The sequence below is a fragment of the Chiloscyllium punctatum genome, chromosome 26 (genome assembly GCF_047496795.1).
Source record: "Chiloscyllium punctatum isolate Juve2018m chromosome 26, sChiPun1.3, whole genome shotgun sequence".
NCBI lineage: Eukaryota > Metazoa > Chordata > Chondrichthyes > Orectolobiformes > Hemiscylliidae > Chiloscyllium > Chiloscyllium punctatum.
The window spans coordinates 5,170,085-5,191,441 of NC_092764.1; the positions used below are offsets into that span (position 1 = coordinate 5,170,085).

The 21,357-nt window shown below is 42.0% G+C and overlaps 1 protein-coding gene across 2 annotated transcripts in view; it reads left to right on the plus strand.

Annotated features, from left to right (window-relative positions):
* uba2 (ubiquitin-like modifier activating enzyme 2) overlaps nt 1-21,357 on the plus strand; it is a 46,860-nt gene that overhangs the window by 11,798 nt on the left and 13,705 nt on the right. For both annotated transcript variants that reach the window (XR_011964227.1, XM_072595802.1), the window contains exons 5-11: nt 1,622-1,722; nt 2,303-2,424; nt 5,229-5,296; nt 9,103-9,224; nt 10,843-10,942; nt 13,358-13,521; nt 14,912-15,005. Coding sequence is in view for 1 of the 2 variants with exons in the window: in XM_072595802.1 (XP_072451903.1) it covers nt 1,622-1,722; nt 2,303-2,424; nt 5,229-5,296; nt 9,103-9,224; nt 10,843-10,942; nt 13,358-13,521; nt 14,912-15,005 (771 nt within the window). In the remaining variant the exon portion in view is untranslated. The remainder of the gene's footprint in view (nt 1-1,621; nt 1,723-2,302; nt 2,425-5,228; nt 5,297-9,102; nt 9,225-10,842; nt 10,943-13,357; nt 13,522-14,911; nt 15,006-21,357) is intronic.

Here is a 21,357-nt window from a genome sequence, read left to right on the forward strand (position 1 = left end):
ATGTTGCCGAAGCTTTGCATTCTGCACTCATCAGAAAAAGCACTGAGCGATATGATTCTATGATAATGCTACACTTTCTGAATAATCCTGTGTGTAAGTAGTTACACTAAAAATCAGTGAGATAATCAGTTGTGGCTCATTTTGCTCACGAGAAGTGAGTTACATTTATCTCTGAAAACATACCTAATCTGTTCAGTGATTAAGCCTTAATTGAATTTCACAGGAGCTTTGGGGGCCTGTATTTCCTGATTTGTTTACTCCACAACAATGTTTCAGCCAGTCAAAGTTGACTTGTAAACTCATCAGTTCCCTCCTCTTCTGTTGTGTAAATTATTGGCAATTTTGCATTTGTCCCATTGAGTGCAAGACAATAAGCTTCAGCAACATGTCTTTCTCTTCAGCAATATTCAAGTTCTGCATGACTGCCTCCTCGAAAGTGTGATTCAATTCATCCTACTACTCCACAATTTAATAGCAATACGTGGAAACAGGAGAAAAGCTTTCATCCTTTTTAGTTTGCTCTGATATTCAAGAAAATAATGTCTGATTTTCAACAAGTCAACTTTTCTGTCTGATTCCCATATTTCTTGATTCCCTTAGAACCAAAAGTCTAATAATGTCTGTCTTGGGTATACTCAACAACCGAGCAAACAAATATGTCCAGAATGGTTAATTACAAAATATTGCAAGTCTAAGTGAAATCCACTCAGCCCATTTAAATGCTGACCCCTTGCCCTGACATTATGACCCCTCTTCTAGACTCTCCAACCCGCTAAACAGTGCCACCAAACATCCTACGCATTTTCCCTTTATTGTATTTTAAATGCCTCGATCAGGTTTCCCCATCTCTGCCCCATTCGAAACACAATGGGCTACAAGCCAAGTTTATGAAGACCCTCTTTGTGAGAAAGGAAGATGTCACTTGCCTTCTCCTTATTCCAGTGCTGGCCCTGACCCTGGGTGACACTAAATGAGCAAGAACCAGGATCGGACCTGGGGCCTGCCAGATCTTCATGACTCAGTTAAGTCAATGTCTTAACCAATAGACCATTGGAAACGCAAACTTTAATGGTCACCAGGATTAGAAAATGTCAGCATCAAGAGGTTGTTCAGAATGGATGCCTTGTTAAAGTAACGAGTGGAGAGGTCTACGCTGCAATTTTCTGTTGTGCTTTCAGCCCGTGGAACAATTCCCCACTGAACCAAACTTCCCATGTGTGATTGGTCTGCAAGATCAACAGCTGGGATTCAGCACGCAGCAAAACTTTTCAAAACTCGTTAGAGAAGCAACTAACTAGGGGGAGAACAAAATGTGTAAAGCTGTACTGGATAGTAATCTCTTCCTGTAGGCATGGGCATAGCTGAGCCTCTACTGTGCCAGAACCACCTTAGGTGGAACAGTTCAGTATTCTTCCTCCTCTAATTCAAGATAGTTAATGTCTCCCAGTCTATTTCTGGTATATTCTCTCAGAATAAATAAAAGCTTGATATCTTTTGAATGAGTATATTTTATTGAGATTATGTACATATTCAGTTGCTTGACTGAGCAGTACGAATGCTTTGTGATCAAATCAAAGAGTCATAAATCTGATGTTCCTTCTGTTTACTCTGTTTTTATCAGCTGCACGTAACCATGTGAATAGAATGTGTTTAGCTGCTGACATTCCTCTTATAGAGAGTGGGACTGCAGGATACCTCGGTCAAGTCACTGTTATCAAAAAGGTATTGAAAATATTTATTCTCCAATTACTGGTTCTTTTCATAAGAGTAACTTGACAGTTTGTGAACCTGCCAGGAGGTGCTGAGTCTCACTTGGGTGCAGCTGCCATGGACCCCGGCTGCCTGTGCTGTTGTGTATTGACTCAGCATTATTCACGTGAAATCCCACTGAGTATTGGAAGGTGGTGGCTGTAATTGTTGAGTTTGAAACCCTCCTTGTAATTGTATGCGTTAACAACTTTTGAGCAGATGTCTCTCAATACTGCAGGGCCCTTACCATCAGGACTTATTTATGTTCTCATTGTTCCAAGTCCAGGCTATTTCTAGTTCCCTATTATTCAACCTTTAAGATAAGTTAACTCAAATCTGAAAAAGCATAAAACATCTGAACCTAATGTCTTGCCAAGTCACAGCTAGCCTCCAAGTTAATGCTAATCTCTCCAAGGATCATACAAGATCTCCTGTTGTGAATGCTGTCACCTGTCTGCATGCTGTTTTTTTTCACAAATAACACTGGAGGCAGTTTCAATGAGAGACTGGCACCTGTCCTGATGCTGCTGATAGTCACATTGTCTTTTTGCAGGGAGTTACAGAATGCTACGAATGCCAGCCCAAACCAACACAGAAAACATTTCCAGGTTGCACAATCCGAAACACTCCTTCAGAGCCAATCCATTGTATTGTATGGGCGAAGTACCTTTTCAAGTAAGGAGCAGTTTTGATGAAAAGCCATTAACCTAAAACATTGACTCTCATTCTTTCTCCACAGCTTCTGTATGATCTATGGGTGTTTCCAGCATTTCCTGTTATTTCAGAGAAATGTGTGCTAGTCTGTGTGTTTGTGAATGCATGTGTCCATGTGTGTGTCTAATCAGGTTTCCTCCTGTGCCACAGTAGCAACTTTGTACTTACCTGTCACAAATGATATCACTTCGATTGTGACAAAGTTAAGTTCTCTCCTTGACAAGTCTCCACCATCATAATGTGGGCAGGAATGCTGATACCTGATTCTATTTTTTCTTAATTGAACTGTTACCAGAGAATCCTCTGCAATGCCTTCATTTTCTACTCCTTCACTGTTCGTTCTGATGTTTTCCCAAGTATCTTTCCTTGACCTCTTATATTTCCCATCTACAGGTATCCCTCAGTGACATGATCAGAAAATACATTGTTTTTTTGCATTACCACCTGTAGCCGTCTCTCTTAGCTCCTCCACTGTTGCTAAGTTTTTTGACTCCCTTATCTGATCCCCAGAACTAGATAAGTAAAAATTCCTCTGATTAATTATTCAGAAGACTGAAGCCTTTTTTTGGAATCTGACACAAACTGTGTTCCTTAGCTACTTGCATCATTCCATTTCCTGGTACCTGTCTGGGACTGAACCAGATGGTTGGTGTCCTTGGCATGACCTTGGTATCCTGTTTGAGCCCCAAGATGAGCTTTTGGCAAACTGTCTGCACCCACTAAGTCTGGCCATTTCTACTTCATGGCATTGCTTAACTTCTCCACTTACTTGACTCATTTACTATTGAAAAACTCATCTCCGCCTTTGCTATCTATAAACTTGACTGTTCTAATCACTTCTGTCCACCCTCCCACATTCTACCCTCCATTTGAGGTCATCCAAATGTCTGCAGTCTGCTTCCTTACTTACATCAAATGCTGTTCACCCAAGGTCCCTGCCCTCACTGATCTACTTCGACTGCCAGTCAAGCAAAGCATCAATTTTGAAATTCACATCCTTGTTTGCCTATCATTTGCTCCTTTAGTTTTTTTTATCACTTTTTAACCATGCTTGCAGTGGCCAAAGGCCTAAGGTTTGAAATTTCCTCTCTAAATCCCTTTCTCTCTCAACCTCTCTCTCTTTCACTAATATATCCCTTAACACCCATGTCATTATCCAAACTCGTAACCATCCACACTCGTACTGCCTATGTGACTTAGCGTCAAATGTTAATGTTATATTGCAACTTGGTGCCTTGGAATATTACTGTAAAAGTGAGGTATGAATTGTTATTGAAATGCTTACTTTTTTAGATTAGATTCCCTACAGTATGGAAACACGCCCTTTGGCCTAACAAGTCTGCACCGACCCTCTGAAGACTAACCCAACAAGACCCATTTCCCTATTCTATATTTAACCCTGAATATTGCACCTCACACTACGGACAATTTAGCATGGCCAATTCACCTGATCTGGGCATCTTTGGATTGTGGGAGGAAACCGGAGCACTCTGAGGAATCCAACGCAGACAGGGAGAATGTGCAAACTCCACATAGACAGTTGCCTGAAGTGGGAATTGAACCCGGTCCCCGGCGCCTGAGGCAGCAGTGCTAACCACTGGGCCACCGTGCTGCCCAAAAGTTATTAATGTGTTTGCATCGGGCTATTTTTACTTAGGCATCTTGTGCCTTGGAGATAGAGTTAGATTGCGCTACAGTCAACATGGCCATAATGGGCTGAATAATCTGCATCATAATAATTCCATGGCCTTGGAATGGCCGATTAGTTTCTTTCAATACTATGGAATTGTTTTATGAGGCATTGTTATAAGTAGAGGTACTTTGGACCCACTTTCACATCTCTTATATGATGACATGATCCTAGTCCTGGCAATACACTACTCTTAATCTAGAAACCAGAGATTTAAGTTCAGATCTCATGACAAGTTGTGAAGAGTTCAGTAATTTCTGGACTGGGCTGAGCGCACACTTTTCTTTTTTTATTTATTTCTAGGATGTGGGCAATGCTGGCTAGGCCAGATCTATTGTCCATCCCTGTTTTCCCTTGACAAAGGTGGTAGTGATCTGTTTACTTGAACTGCTGCAATCCATATAGTGTATGTATATGCTCAGTGCTGTTAGGATTGAAGTTCCAGGGTTGTGACCCAGCGTCAGTGAGGGAATGGTGTTATATTTCTGTGTGGCACTGGAGTGCTTGCAGATGGTTGTATCTGCTGCCCTTGTCTTTTTAGGTGATAGGTGTCACAGACTTCAGATGTGCTCTCAATGGAGCCTTGGTAAATTGCTACAGTGCATCTTTTAGATAATTTCCAAAAGTGAGGGTCAGGACCTCAAGTGGGGGCATGAGCTGATGTTGTGGAGTTGTGATCTCAAAGGTAGCAACTGGCTGCTATGCTGCTGTGACACCCACCCAAGCCCACACCGTTGCATTTCAGTGGGGCCATAAGACATATGAGCCAATGAATCTTTCTGATAGGGAAGGGACTTGACTAAATGGGATTTCATCTGTTTTTCTTCTTTGGTCCATTAAGCATATGTGTCTTTGATTTCTTGCTCCTCTCTACCACTGTACCTTCTCCTCTTGCCCCAGCTCCTTGATTTTTTTTTTAGCTTCCAGTTTACATTTAAATGTTCTGTTTGGTAATCTTAATGGGAGTTGATTTGCCCATTGGCGTTGTGCATAGCAAAGACACAGATTGCTCTGTAAGAATGCATCTGCCGCATTCGATAATATCCAGACTGCTTGTGTTTTTTTCTGTCTGTAGCCAGTTGTTTGGAGAGGAAGATGCCGACCAGGAAGTATCGCCTGATACAGCTGACCCAGAGGCAGCCTGTAAGTACAAGAGTGAACCCAGGGAAAGTTCACTTGATTTTACACTTAGTAAATGAGTGTAAAGGGATGTTGTCTGATAGTCTAGTGAACAGCAAATCATACTTTCTAATGATTGGCAGAATTGTGTAATGATTCTGATACAAAGATGGCAAATAATTCTGACGTTTTGTTGGAATATGATCCCAGCAGGGAACTAACCCCTGTACGTAACTTGTAAAGATCAGTCACAGGCAATTACATTCATTTATTTTACTTTCCAAAGTTATTATCAAAGCATATGAACCTCTTGCAATTTCTCTCCTTGCTTGAAAGACTGATTAGGCTGAGGCTCTTTTCGTCTCAAAGAGTTGGCTGATGTATAATCTATAACAGATCTTTAAAAACAGATCAATGAGTGGAATTAACATGAGTGAGTCCAGAATTAAGGTTCATAAATATTAGATGATTATTAGTAAATCTCAAAAAGAATTCAGAAGAAACTTCTTCAGCAGGGTGATGAGAATGTGGAACTTGATTGAAGTGACTATTATTACTGCTTTTAAGAAGAAACAAGTTAAAATCAATAGGGAGAGAGAAATAGGATAGATACTTTATGAAAGCAAGGTAAAAAAGGATGGGAGGGGCTTGCACAGAACCTAAACATTGGCATTGTGCAGTTGGCTAATTGGCCTGTGTATTCTGAATTCTGTGTCTTCTGATTTTGTTTCTAGATTTCTCCAGTTTACTTTTATTTGCAGTTGGACCAGTTGGTAGATTGTTTAATTAAAAGTTTAGGTTTCTGCTCTTCAGGCCGTCCCACTTTGGTTTTCTTATTGAATCACATGTACTGTTCCACAAATCCCTAAAATATTAACTTCTGACTGTTATTCATTTTTATGTAGCTTGTTGTCTGTTCCTCCATCAGAGCCGTCCCAGCTGAGGTCACAGCTGTTCTCACGTGCACAACTGTTCTCACGTGCACAGCTGTCACTGTTCACTCAGGCACTCTTGGAACTTCCAGTGGGGTCACCAGATGGGGATCCAGCACAAGAAACTTGACTTTTTTCCCCCTACAATCCATTCTTTCCCATCTGCCATAAATCCCCAGCCTACAGCATGATTGTCGCACATTAGCTGCTGGTATCAAATAGGCCTTTAGTGTCTGGGACAAGAACTTGTGGTCTTCAGATCTGACAGGCACACTGGGTGAATGACCTGAGCTATTGTGATTCTGTCCGTGTGTTCACTCTTTCCTTATTATTTGTTGCTGAACTGAGATTAGGAGTAATTCAGAGGAACTGTCATGCTGAAGCCTTGTGCGGTTTACTGTCTCGACAGTAGACTGCTTTGGGTGTGAAATCATGCCAACTGTTTAACTATATATCGACCTGCTAAACTGAAAAGTATTAAAATACCCACTGTTTTGAAGCATGATAGTAGTGATGAGAGACTTCAATTAACTGCAGAGACTGAAGTTAGAATTGTTACTCCATCAAGCAGGAAAAGTGAATGTGTTTATTATGAGCAGGTTTATAAGAAAGGCATTAATAATGGTTTGGAATACAGTGCCTGGAAGAGTAGGAGAAGCAGATTCAATGTTAATGAGAGGAGAAGGACTCATTGATGAACTCTTGCAAAGACTCAGCATAGACACAGTTGGCAAAACAGAAACTTCTGACAGATTCTGGATAGTCCCTTTAGTGTTCAACCACAGACTGGCCTGTTTTGATTCAAGACCTGAGGCAGAATTATTATTCATCAGCATTGGAGATAAGATCCTTTTTTTATCAGATTATGTGTAATACCTTGTGTTTGATGATGATTAGAAGAATGAGAGGTTTCATTGAAAATCTCAAAATTCTTCGGTAGTTCGATAGAATAAGTGCTGGAGAATCTAGATTTAGGGGTCTCAAACTAATGGCTGTCAGTTGAGATCAAGATAAGAAATCTGCATTTACTATGGCTAACCCATCTAGCCTGCATATCCCTGGACACTGCATGGCAATTTTTTAACATGGCTAATCCACCTGACCTGCACATCTTTGGACTGTGGGAGAAAACTGGAGTATCTGGAGGAAACCCAGGCCAACACAGAAAGACTGTGCAAACTCCACACAAGCAGTCACCTGAGGGTGGAATTAAACCCGAGTCCCTGGCACTGTGAAACAACAGTCCTAACCACTGAACAACTGTGGCATCCCTTCATTGGTGTATTCAAACCTGAGATATATTTTGAGAAGCTTCTGGAATCGCGAGGTGGTGGGATTGGATGGGAAATTGAAATAGATGTTCTGACATAGTCTTACCAAAAGTGGTCTTATCTAAAGTCGCTATAGTCTTACCACGTGATAGGATTGCTGTCTCATTGGGGACTATTGGCATTGGTTTAACCTCAGGTGAGGAGAGAGGTTGAGGAGGAGAATCCTTTATCATAGCTGAATCAGTACAAGAAGTGAACCCCCACAGTTGATGTTGATTTGCATTGTAAACCAGCTGTCCAACTAACTGAACATACAGGAGTACAGTGACAAAGTGATCCAGAAATGTGAACTCAAATCCCATAACAGCAACTAGAAATGTTAATTTATTTAATTGAAATAAGTATTTTTGTTGAAGCGTTTTATCTTGCACTCATCAGAACAAATAGCAATAATACCAGTGTAAAGATCAAACACCACATATCCTATGAGAGAGTATTGATTAGCTACCACATGGTTTTTAGCTGCTAGAAATGTTGCCATGGAGAATGTACCAATTAGACTAGCAATTAACTATCAAGTTTGTTTAACTTTAAACCAGGCAGGTAGGTGCTAGTGATTGGAACCAAGTGGACCTTGTTGACTGAGGTTCTTCATTGGGTTGTTAACCTGGGCCAATCAGGAAGCACTAGCTGACAAAAATAACCAGGAGATTGAGAGTCCTCGGTTTAGAGGATTGACTCTGAGCTGGCTGGTGCTACAGTCAGTGTGTTCCTACTGGTACTGAGGTAGAGAGTTTCTTTGTCTTCCCCTCTCCTTGTTTAGGGAAAATATTTGTTGTTTTTTAAGCCAGGAGATTTGGAATCACCTCTGTAGGGGACCCTGAGCTGGCTCGTTACAACCAGTGCACAAGTAAATAAAGGATGACTTAGTGATGGGATCTGGCCTCTACAATTAGTTCACTCGGACTGGACATGACATTGACTAGATGATGGCTGTCATCTATTTTGTTGAGTTGAATCAGGTGCAGTTATTGTGGTTCTTTTTGTCTGAGCATGGTATTGTTATGTTAATATATGTAGTTTCTAATACACTAAGTGCCATGCTGTAAGCCCAAATGATGATTCTAAATTGATTGTAAGCGTGATTGTTTGCACACTCTGGATTATTATAAATCATAAATACAAGACGTAAAGCTCCAACAAAATGTTCTGTTTCTAGCAAAGCTAAAATTAATCTGGAAATAAAAGCTGAGATTAGTAATGGTAACCATGAAACTACTGAATCGTTGTATAAGACCATCTTGTTTACTAATATCCTGCAGGGAAGGAAATTTGTCATTCTTGTCTGACCAATACATGACTCCAGATCCACAGCAATATGTTTGAATCTTAATTGCCTTTTGAAATGGCCTAAAAGCCATTCAGTTGTATGCATTACAGAGGCTCACTGTCATTTTTGCAAGGACCTTTGGGCTGAGCAAGAAATGCTGGCTTTGCCAAAGATGCCTGTAAATGGATTTTCGTAACAGTGGCTGTTGGAAGAGACTTGAGGGGACTGTAGTTTACTCCTCTGGTTTCCTCATGATTTTATGTGTCTTAAGTATATTTCCAAATTGCTTGTTGGTAGGGGAACTGTCGGACGCAGCAGCAAGGGCAGGAGCTTCCAATGAGGACGGTGGCATCAAACGTGTTTCTACAAAGGACTGGGCCAGATCTACTGGGTACGACCCAGTTAAGATATTCAACAAGGTACCGAAACAAGTCGTCTTCAGCCTATTGTTGGTCAGTGAACAGTCAGGAGCAGATGTAGAGGATGCACTGCATTTTAATGTTGGTGGTAACCGTATAGTCTGAGAGAAGAAAGTTTGTGCCTCAGAACCCATTACAGCTTTCAAGGCAATTCTAAATAATTAGCAGTATGGGAATAATTAACTGTTCCAAAGCCATGTTTGGCTATTAGTTAATTTCCTTATTGGAATCCCAGAGATCTCTCTTCTGCTCCAAATCCTATGCCACCGTTTTATTGAACATGTATTATGATCCTGACTGAGCCACCAGGCTAGTGGTTTTAAAAGGGGTGCTCAAAATGAGAAGGAAATTAGATTCTGTAATTCTTTGAGCTGTCAATGCATCTGTTACTACAACATGTAAATTTCTAATAATCCAAAGAATAAGGTTTGTTGGGTGGAGAGAAGTTGCAGTCAACCTAGTTTACTTTTCTCAGTCTAGTCAGTCACATGATACAACAGTAATGATATTGTTGATAATCGTAACAATCAATGTCTAGCAGTACTCCAGTAAACATTTTTGATGGGATCTGCAGAATGATTTGAAGGTTTTACTATGGAGTGATTATGGTCACCAGTGGTTCAGTGTGCTGGGCTAATGACATCAGAATGTGGCTGCCAGGTTTTCCGTACAGTGGGCTGTAAGTTTCAAGTGAAAATATTTGAGAAATACTGAATTTGTCATCAGTTGCAGGAAATCTGCTACAATCTTATCTGGCCTACATGTGACTCCAGATCCTCAACAACATTAACAACTATCTAAATGACTAAGAATGTCAAGTTGAATCAAGTACACTTTGGGCAGGGGAACAAATTTGGTCTTGCCAGGTTGTTACAGCAGCCCTTGATGGGGAGTGTACAAATCAGCCTGCTCCTAATCTCTGCAGGTATATGAAGATCACAGTCACACAGTTTGTATAGAATCATAGATAACAGCCAACTGTGTTGATACAATAAAGAAAGGCTTAAATTTGGTAGTGCCTTTCACAATCGCTGGACATTCTAAAGCACATGACAATGTATAGTCACTGTTGTAAAGTAGAAAGCCTGGAAGCTACTTTGTGTATGGCAAGATTAACCAGTTTTAGTTTTCACTGATAAATGTTAACAAGGAGAAGACTCCCCTGCTGTGTTTGAATATTGACCTTGGTCCTTTTATATCCACCTGAGAGGACAAAGGGATCCTCATCTGTTTAATTTTACATTTTAAAGACAACACCTCTGGTACTCTGTCAGCACTAGAACCAGAAGCATTGGCCTGAATTATACATGTTCAAGACGCTGGACTTGGACTTGAATTCACCAGTTTCTGAGTCAGAGGTGAGTGCTGCCCCCACTGTATTGTGCCAGCACAATCAGATCAGATGTAGTGCTCCACTGCTGCTAAAGGTAAGATCAGTGAACTCAGCAGTGACCTGGAGTTATTCTTGAACCACTAACAATTTGAGAGTCAGTATCACCCAAGCAATAAACCATCAACAAAATAGAATCTTACTGTTGGAAGTTTAGAACAACAGATGTTGGCTGTTTTGATCTGTCAGTACCTTGAAATCATGAAGATTTTTACACTGTTTTCTTAGCTTTTCAGGGATGATATCAAGTACTTGCTCACAATGGACCAACTATGGCGCAGGCGGAAAGCACCGGTACCGTTAGACTGGGCTGAAATTGAAAAATTTGGTAAGGCTTCACTTGGATCAAGGTTTGACTTTAACTGTGTTTTTCTCGCTTTACCTCTTCATATCTTGAAAGCATTGATTCTGTTTTGGAGTATACTTCCATGCCAAGTCCATCTCTATGCTTTTCCCTCATGTAAGAGCCTCAGCAGTAAATGCTGTTCTATCATGAGGCATGGAAAAGTGGAGAGAATTCTTTGCATATCCACATCTCTGGGAGGGTGCCTTGAAAGTTTACAGTTCAGAAAGGGACCTTTTAGCCCATTGTGTGGTGGCTCAAATTGAGAGCTATCCTGCCTATCTGCTTTTGTTTTTGGCTCTTGGTCTGAATTGATATCCGTTATGTTAGCTCAAGTGCTTTTCCGAATCCTTTTTGAGTGAGCTGAGAGCTTCTGTCTCGACCACACGCAGTGAGTTCCACAGTGATCCAGCTATAGGATTGGGTTTGATTCACACTGCCCTTGGTTAGTTTTTGAACGGGCACACTTTGAGCTGTATTCAGTAGAAATCACATGGAAATGTGACTGGAAGTGGGTTGCCTTTCAGGGTGGGATTTCCTTCTCTCCTTGCCTGTTTTGTGGCAGGATTTTGTGGTGGTGGGCAGGGACAGTTGTTGAGTTTGGGATATTCATCTCTGGTCAGCCCCAGTGAGCCCTCTAGCCAAACACACTCATTCACTTACCTTCAAAGGCAGCAGCTAGAGATAACAGCCACTTTTTTTTAAATAGAAAGTCATTGGCGTTCTATGTTTTAGCAGAGTAACAACAGGCTATATAAAACCAGAAAATGTTGGGCCCCTGCAGACAATGTTGGGCTGCACGCTACAGCAGGATATGGTTGCTGTGGAAAGGTTTGTTTGGACGTTGCCTTGTATGAGCAAATTCAATTATGAAGGAAACTGGGGGGAGAATATCCAGTTTTTCTGTGAAAGCATGTAGTTATTGGAAGAGTATGACAGCAAGGATTTAAAATTGTGATTGGACCAGCACAGAGAGAAGCAGGCTATTTCTAATAGGAACAAGTCTCAAGTTAACTGTGAGCAATGCCTGATGTATATTCAGTATTGTTCACTGCATCCAGTATTCTTCAGATAGCACTGGGGACATGGGACTGTCTTAAAAATAAATGCTGTTCAGCATCTTGATTAAAGATACATGGCAGGGTAATATATTCATTAGAAAGTTTCAGTCACTGCCAAAAGGTATATAATTATTGAAAGAGTCATAGAGCTGTACAACGTGGAAACAGACCCTTCAGTCAAACTCGACCATGCCCACTGGATTTCCTTTTAGAATTCGATTCCCAACAGTGTGGAAACAAGTCCTTTGGCTCAACAAGTCCACACCGACCCTCTGGAGAGTGACCACCCAGATCCATTCCCCTGCCCTTTATTTACATAATACACCTAACCTACACTTTCCTGAACACTATGGGCAATTTAGCATGGCCAATTTACCTAACCCGCACATCTTTGATTGAGGGAGGAAACTGGAGTACCCAGAGGAAACCACGCAGACACTGAGAATGTGCAAACTCCACAGACAGTCGTGGGAGGCTGTGAGGCAGCAGTGCTAACCACAGCCACCGTGCCACCCAATCCTAAATTAAACTAGTCCCATTTGCCAACATTTGGCCCATATACCTCTAAACTCTCCAGATGCCTTTTAAACATTGTAGTTGTACCAGCCTGCACCACTTCCTCTGGCAGCAGCTCGTTTCATGTGCGTCATCCTCTGCTTGAAAACATTGCTCCTTAGATCCCTTTGAAATCTTTCCCTTCTCATCTTAACCCTATGCCCTAGTTAACTAAAAGCAAAATACTGAGGATGCTGGAGATCTAAAAGAGGAGTCTGAGAAGCAGTTGGATATGTTCCATTGACCGAATGATGAATCAAATTACACAGATTCAGAGATTGCAGAAAAAAATCAAATTGTTAGTTTTCTTAATATTAACAAAATCCTCACCAGGAGGATGATCTCCACTGAGTCCCCTAACTAATAACCAATCCAGGCGGGTTCTTGTTGCAGTATACCAAAGAATCACTGAAAGGAAACCTATTTAGAAGCTTATGATCTCAGCACGTTCTCTTTATCCACATTGGAATGTGGATGTCACTTGTGCTGTGATCTCAGGTTTGCCTTGTTCTAAGCATCACATCGTACCAGAATGATGACAGCTGAAACCTCACCGTATTTAAACCATGTCAGCTCGAAACCTGCTTACTGAATATTTCCTCACTGAAGCTTAATAAGCCATACATTATCCTCAATTGTCCTAAATACATTTGCTTAATACATTGAGACTGGCTTCATTTTTATTAAGTGACTTCTCTATGATTTTACCCACTGGCCTGCTTTGCAAAGTGGTCCTTAAACTGAAGACTAAATAAGCCATCCTTTTACTGTGGTTTTTGTTTAGAGACCAGTACATCACTGCAGCATGCAGGGGCCTCACAGGTTGGCCTGAAGGACCAGCAGGTCCTGGATGTGAAGAGCTACGCTTACTTGTTTGCAAGGAGTGTTGATCACCTCAAAGCCCGTCTGGCTGAGAAGGGAGATGGAGGGGAGCTCATCTGGGACAAGGTGAGACTGAGCATGTTGTTATTATTTTCATTATTTTGGAATTAACATTAATTAAAAGGAATGTTGAATCATTAGGGCCTGAGTTAAAATTCAGTCCAAAATAAGAATTATGTATGTATAGCCCATTTCTTAACCTGAGAACATCACAAAGTACTTTATAGAGTAAAGAAATTTGCAATATTTTCATTGTTGTCATATAGGAAGCTAATTTGTACACAGCAACCTACCACAAGTAGTGCAGTAATAATTGAATATTTGTTTGGTGATGTTTTTAAACTAATAAATATATGCCAGGACACCAGGGAGAGCTATAGGTTTCTACAAAGGTCTGACAGGAACTCCTTCAGCCACCAGCGATGACGTGGGGCCTTGGGTTCAACATATCAACTGAAAGGCAGCACCTTCACTAGTACAACATTCCTTCTAACAGACTGAGATTATTAGCCTAAAACTTGGGTTTGTGGGGTACAAGCTATCTCAGACTGATAAAGGGTACTACGTGAAAGCATCCAGAGACATTTGAATATCTTATGGAGGCTCTGTAAAGCAGAATCACTAGCTCAGAGTCATCAACCTGTACGCCAAGCAAAAAGGAGCAGCATTGCTTGTGATGCAGCCCAGTCAGTGGATCTTGAGCATGCTATGAACATACATCAATGTTCAAGACTAGGTCATTCGGCCATTCAAGCTTGCTCCCCCATTCTATAAGATCATGGCTGATCTGAATCTCAATTCCTACATTCTTGTATATTTCCAATAATGTCTCTTCCCTTTGGAATCAAAAATCTGTTGACTATTATTTGAGAAATATTTGAAGATTCTGCATCTGATGCCTTTTGAGGAGGGAAATTCTAAAGTCTTCTGAGAGAGAAAAAACGTTTCCTTGCCTCTGTTTCAAATAGGCGGCCCCTTATTTTTAACCTATGCCATGGTTTTAGATCAGGCAGCAGTGTTTGAAGTGCTCTAGAAGTATACATCTCAACTGTAATGAACCCATAACTTGCCACATACCGTGAGACCTATGGCTTGTGTACTTTGAGTTTAGTCTGTACTTGCTCTGTGATTGCTCCCCACTTCAGTGTTTGCTTTTGAAAGCCCCTTGCCCATTTACTTGTCTGCAGCCTATTAAATGAGATGTACTCCCCAAGTAGGTAAATTAGCAGGTGCAGCTCAGTGGAGGTCTAATTTCTTCTTGGGAGGGCAGGCTGATGCCGGACTTTAGTCCTTAAACAAGATTACTTTTTAAATAGGTAAAAATAAAGTACAGGTTAAATAAAAGACATGGATGAAAAATTGTTGTACATATTGTATTTGAATATTTGTGACTCTGAAGGAACGTGCATATTTCATGTGCAATGTCACTTGTTTCCCTCATTGATCATGTTGACAGGATGACCCACCTGCTATGAATTTTGTGACTGCAGCTGCCAACCTGCGGATGCACATCTTTAGCATGAGTATGAAGAGCAAGTTTGATGTGAAATGTAAGTTTTAAATGTTTGTTTTGTTGAAGAGATGTTGCAGGCAGAATCCATTCAGTCATACTCAATATTGCTAATATGTTTTTGACCTCCAGAAGTCATAGAGTCCTAGAGATGTACAGCATGGAAACAGACCCTTCAGTCCAACCTGTCCATGCTGACCAGATATCCCAACCCAAACTAGTCCCACCTGCCACCACCCGGCCCATATCCCTCCAAACCCTTCCTATTCATATACCCATCCAAATGCCTTTTAAATGTTGCAATTGTACAACCTCCCACTTCCTCTGGCAACTCATTCCATACACGTACCACCCTCTGTGTGAAACACTTGCCCCGTAGGTCTCTATTATGTCTTTCCCCTCTCACACTAAACCTATGCCCTCTAGTTCTGGACTCCCCAACCCCAGGGAAAAGGCTTTGCCTATTTATCCTATCCATGCCTTTCATAATTTTCTAAACCTCTATAAGGTCACCCCACAGCCTCTGACATTCCAGGGAAAACAGCCCCAGCCTGTTCAGCCTCACCCTATAGCTCAAATCCTCCAACCCTGGCAACATCCTTGTAAATCTTTTCTGAACTCTTTCAAGCTTCGCAGCATCCTTCTGATAGGAAGATCAGAATTGCACGCAATATTTAAACAGTGGCCTAACCTATGTCCTGTACAGCCGCAACATGACCTCCCAACTCCTGTACTCAATTCTCTGACCAATAAAGGAAAGCATACCAAGCGCCGCCTTCACTATCCTATCTACCTGCGACTCCACTTTCAAGGAGCTATGAACGTGCGCTCCAAGGTCTCTTTGTTCAGCAACACTCCCTAGGACCTTACCATTAAGTGTATAAGTCCTGCTAAGATTTGCTTTCCCAAAATGCAGCACCTCGCATTTATCTGAATTAAACTCTAACTGCCACTTTTCAGCCCATTGGCCCATCTGGTCAAGATCCTGTTGCAATCTGAGGTAACCGTCTTCCTTATCCACTCCACCTCCAATTTTGTGTCATCTGCAAACTTACTTAACTGTACTTCTTATGTTCGCATCCAAATCATTTATGTAAATGACAAAAAGTAGAGGGCCCAGCACCAATCCTTGTGGCACTCCACTGGTCACAGGCCTCCAGTCTGAAAAACAACCCTCCTCCACAACCCTCTGTCTTTAACAGTTGAGCCAGTTGTTTATCCAAATGGCTAGCTCTCCCTGTATTCCGTGAAATCTAACCTGGCTAATCTGTCTCCCATGGGGAACCTTGTCGAATGCCTTACTGAAGTCCATATAGATCACATCGACTGCTCTGCCCTCATCAATCCTCTTTATTTCCTCAGGAATCTCAATCAAGTTTGTGAGACAAGAGTTCCCACTCACAAAACCATGTTGACTATTCCTAATCAGTCCTTGCCTTTCCAAATACATGTACATCCTGTCCCTCAGGATTCCCTCCAACAACTTGCCCACCACCGAGGTCAGGCTCACCAGTCTATAGTTCCCTGGCTTGTCTTTACCACCCTTCTTAAACAGTGGCACCATGTTAGCCAACCTCCAGTCTTCCGGCACCTCACCTGTGACTATCGATGATATAAATATCTCAGCAAGAGCCCAGCAAATACTTCCCTAGCTTTCCACAGAGTTCTCGGGTACACCTGATCAGGTCCTGGGGATTTATCCCCCGTTAACCGTTTCAAGATTTCAACACTTCCTCCGCTGTAATCTGGACATTTTGCAAGATGTCACCATCTATTTCCCTACAGTCTATATCTTCCATATCCTTTTCCACAGTAAATACTGATGCAAAATATTCATTTAGTGTCTCCCCCATTTTCAGCAGCTCCACACAAAGGCCACCTTGCTGATCTTTGAGGGGCACTATTCTCTCCCTAGTTACCCTTTTGTCCTTGATGTATTTGTAAAAGCTCTGGATTTTCCTTAATTCTATTTGCCGAAACTATGTCATGTCCCCTTTTTGCCCTCCTGATTTCCCTCTTAAGTATACTCCTACTTTCTTTATCCTCTTCTAAGGATTCACTTGATCTCTCCTGCCTATACCTGACATATGCTTCCTTTTTCTTAACTAAACCCTCAATTTCTTCAGTCATCCAGCATTCCTTATATCTACCAGCCTTCCCTTTCACCCTGACAGGAATATACTTTCTCTAGATTCTTGTTACCTCATTTCTGAAGGCTTCCCATTACCTGCGAACATCTGCCTCCAATCAGCTTTTGAAAGTTCTGGCCTAATACCATCAAAATTGGCCTTTCTCCAATTCAGAATTTCAACTTTTAGATCTAGTCTATCCTTTTCCATCACTATTTTAAAACGAATAGAATTATGGTCGCTGTCCCCAAAGTGTTCCCCCACTGACCTCAGTCACCTGCCCTGCCTTATTTCCCAAGAGTAGGTCAAGTTTTGCACCTTCTCTAGTAGGTACGTCAGGAAGTTTTCTTGTACACACTTCTTGTAACAAATTCCTCTTCATCTAAGCCATTAACGCTATGGCAGTCCCAGTCTACGTTCGGAAAGTTAAAATCCCCTACCATAATCACCCTATTATTCTTACAGATGGTTGAGATCTCCTTTCAATATTGTTTCTCAATTTCCCTCTGACTGTTAGGGGGTCTATAACACAATCCCAATAAGGTGATCATCCCTTTCTTATTTCTCAGTTCCACCCAAATAACTTCCCTGGATGTATTTCCGGGAATATCCTCTCTCAGCACAGCTGTAATGCTATCCTTTATAAAAGATGCCACTCCACCTCCTCTCTTGCCTCTCTTTCTATCCTTCCTGTAGCATTTGTATCCTGGAACATTAGGCCTCCAGTCCTGCCCATCCCTGGCCCATGTTTCTGTAATTGCTATGATATCCCAGTCCACGTTCCTAACCATACCCTGAGTAGGCCCCTTGCGTTGAAATAAAAGCAGTTTAATTTATTAGTCCTACCTTGTCCCTGTCTGTTTGACTCGCTTCTGTTCTCAACTGTACCCGTCTCAGATTGATCTCTTTCCTCACTATCTCCCTGGGTCCCACCCCCCCACCTTACTAGTTTAAATCTTCCCAAGCAGCTCTAGCAAATCTCCCTGCCAGTATGTTAGTCCCCTTCCAATTTAAGTGCAAACGTTCTTCTTGTACAGGTCACGTCTGCCCCAAAAGAGATTCCAATGATCCAAAAATGTGAATCCTCCTCTCATACACCAGCTCCTCAGCCGTGCATTCGTCTGCTCTATTCTCCTATTCCTGCCCTCGCTAGCTTGGAGCACTGGGAGTAATCCAGATATTACTACTGTTGTGGTTCTGTTCGCCGAGCTGGGAATTTGTGTTGCAGATGTTTCGTCCCCTGTCTAGGTGGCATCCTCAGTGCTTGGGAGCCTCCTGTGAAGCGCTTCTGTGATCTTTCCTCCGGCATTTGTAGTGGTAAACCACTATAAATGCCGGAGGAAACATCACAGAAGCGCTTCACAGGAGGCTCCCAAGCACTGAGGATGCCACCTAGACAGGAGACGAAACATCTGCAACACAAATTCCCAACTCGGCGAACAGAACCACAACAATGAGCACCCGAGCTACAAATCTTCTCTCAAACTTTGAAGATATTACTACTCTTGAGGTCCTCCTTTTTAAATTCCTGCCTAACTCTCTGTAATCTCCCTTCAGAATCTCAACCTTTTCCCTTCCTATGTCATTGGTTCCAATGTGGACAATGACCTCCTGCTGGTCCCTCTCCCCCGTGAGAACATTCTGCACCCTTTCTGAGACATGCTTGATCCTGACACCAGGGAAGCAACACACCATTCTGCTTTTTTGCTGTTGGCTGCAGAAACGTCTGTCTGTACCTTGGACTAGAAAATCCCCTAACGCAATTGATCTTGTGGAACCCGACGTATCCCTCATTGCATTCAAGCCAGTCTCAATACCAGAATCTTGGCTGTTTGTGCTGTGTTCCCTGAGAATCCATCACCCCCTACGTTTTCCAAAACAACATACCCGTTTGAAATGGGTATAGCTGCAAAAGACTCCTGCACTAGGTGCCTACCTCTCTTACCCTTCCTGGAGTTAACCCATCTATGTGACTGTATCTGAGACTTTCCCCCCTTCCTATAATTGCCATCCATCACGTACTGTTGCTGTTGCAAATTCCTCATTGCTTCTAACTGTCTCTTCAACTGATCCATTCGATCTGATAAGATTCTCAGCCAACAGCATTTATGGCAGATATAATCTGCAGTAACCTTTAAACTAACTCCCACATCTGACAAGAAGTACATCTCACTCTATTAAAGGCCATTTTTGCTCCTTCACAATCTACAGACCCGGAAAATAACACAGTCTTATTTCTCGACAAACACACATTACCCTTCCATACTAAAACTGTCTTTGCTTACAGGATCCATTTTCCTCTATTTCCGTCCTATTGATGTACTCATGCAGGTGCTTTTTGAATGCTGCTTTTATGTCTGCTTCCAGCACCATCTCTGGCAGTGCTTCCAGGGACTCACCACCTTTTGTGTGGAATTCTTTTAACCCCCCCCCCCCCCCCACACACACACACACACACACACACACACACACACACACACACACACACACACACACACACACACACACCCCTACCTAGCGTGTATCTGTGTCTGCTAGTAATTTACCCGTCCGCCCTGGGAAACAACCTCCTACTTTCCACTCTATCCATGCCATTCCCAATCTTATAAACTTCTATCAGGTTGCCTCTCAACCTCCTGCGTTCCAGTGAAAACAAACCCAGTCTATCTTACCTTTCTTCAGAGCTACAATCCCCCATACCAGGCAACATCATGGTAAACCTTTTCTGTACCCTCTCCAATGCATCCATATCCTTCTAGTAGTGTGGTGACCAGAACTGTACGCAGTTCTCCAAGTGTGGCCTAATTAAAGTTCAATGAAGCTGCAGCATAACTTGTCCATCCTTATATTCAATGCCCCTTCCAATGAAGGCAAGCTTGCCATAAACTTTTTTAATACCTTATCTACCTGCGCTGCCACCTTCAGTGATCTGTGGACCTGCACACCCAGATCCCTCTGCAGATCAATACTCCTCAAGGTTCTGCCATTTCCCGTATAATTTCTACCTGTATTTGACCTTCCAAAATTCATCACCTCACATTTGTCTGGATTAAACTCCTCATATGCCATTTTTCTGCCCATGCCTCCAACTGATCTATATCCTGCTGTATCTCCTGACAGTCCTCACTGTCCACAGCTCCACCAATCTTTGTATTGTCTGCAGACTTACGAATTAGACCGGCTATACTTTCCTCCAAATCATTTGTGTACACCACGAACAGCAGAGGTCCCTGCACTGATCCCTGTGGAACACCATTAGTCACAACCCTCCATTCTGAAAAGTATTCATCCACTGCTCCCCTATGTTTCCTATGAGAAATCAGTTCTGTCTCCATCTTGCCAGCTCACCTCAATAGATAACTGTTGTAATCACTGTTAGTTTATAAGCAAACATAATCGATCATTTTTAATCGTGAGAAATCATCATTATGGGTGGTATGTTAGTTGAAAGGTAAGTTGAATTAGTTGGTACTAAACTGGCTTGGCAGTGGGAGGCATTGGATTTCAAATATTGTGTATGTGCTGACTCTTTGGTCAGATGATCCAAATAGTCCCCGATTGACCGTGTCTTTAGTGGCCCTGGATTAGTAAAAGTGTTGTCCATGGTTCCCTTTTCTGTGTGTGGTTACCCTGCCTACATTGTCATTCATGGGCTTTGGGTGAAGACAGGTTTGGATCCAGTCATGCTGGAAACCTTCAAATAAAGACCAAATACTGAGGATGCTGGAGAACCTCCGAGATCTGAGGGAGAGTCATATTGGGCTTGTACTATATCCGCTTAGGTTGATGTACATTATCCCATTGCGGTGTTTCAGCAAAGTTAGAGTTGTTGATATCCTTGTCAACAGTTCCATACTTATACCTGAATTAACAGCAAATCGGGTTATCGGGTCATTATCCCATTGTTCATTCTGGGTCCAGTTACTCTACGACAGAACATAGCTTCCAAAATATTTCAAGTCATAGTGTCAGAATTATACAACACAGTCCATATGAATCAGATATCCTAAACTGATCTCATCCCATTTTCCAGCATTTGGCCCATTTCCCTGTAAACCCTTCCTTTTCATGTACCCATCCAGCTGCCTATTAAATGTTTTAATTGTACCAATCTCCACTTCCTCCGGCAGCTCGTTTCATACAAGTACCACCCTCTGTTTGAAAATGTTGTCCCTCAGGTCCCTTTTTAAATCTTTCCCCTCTCATCTTAAACCTATGTCCTAGTTTTGAACTCCCCTACCCTGGGAAAAGACCTTATCTGTT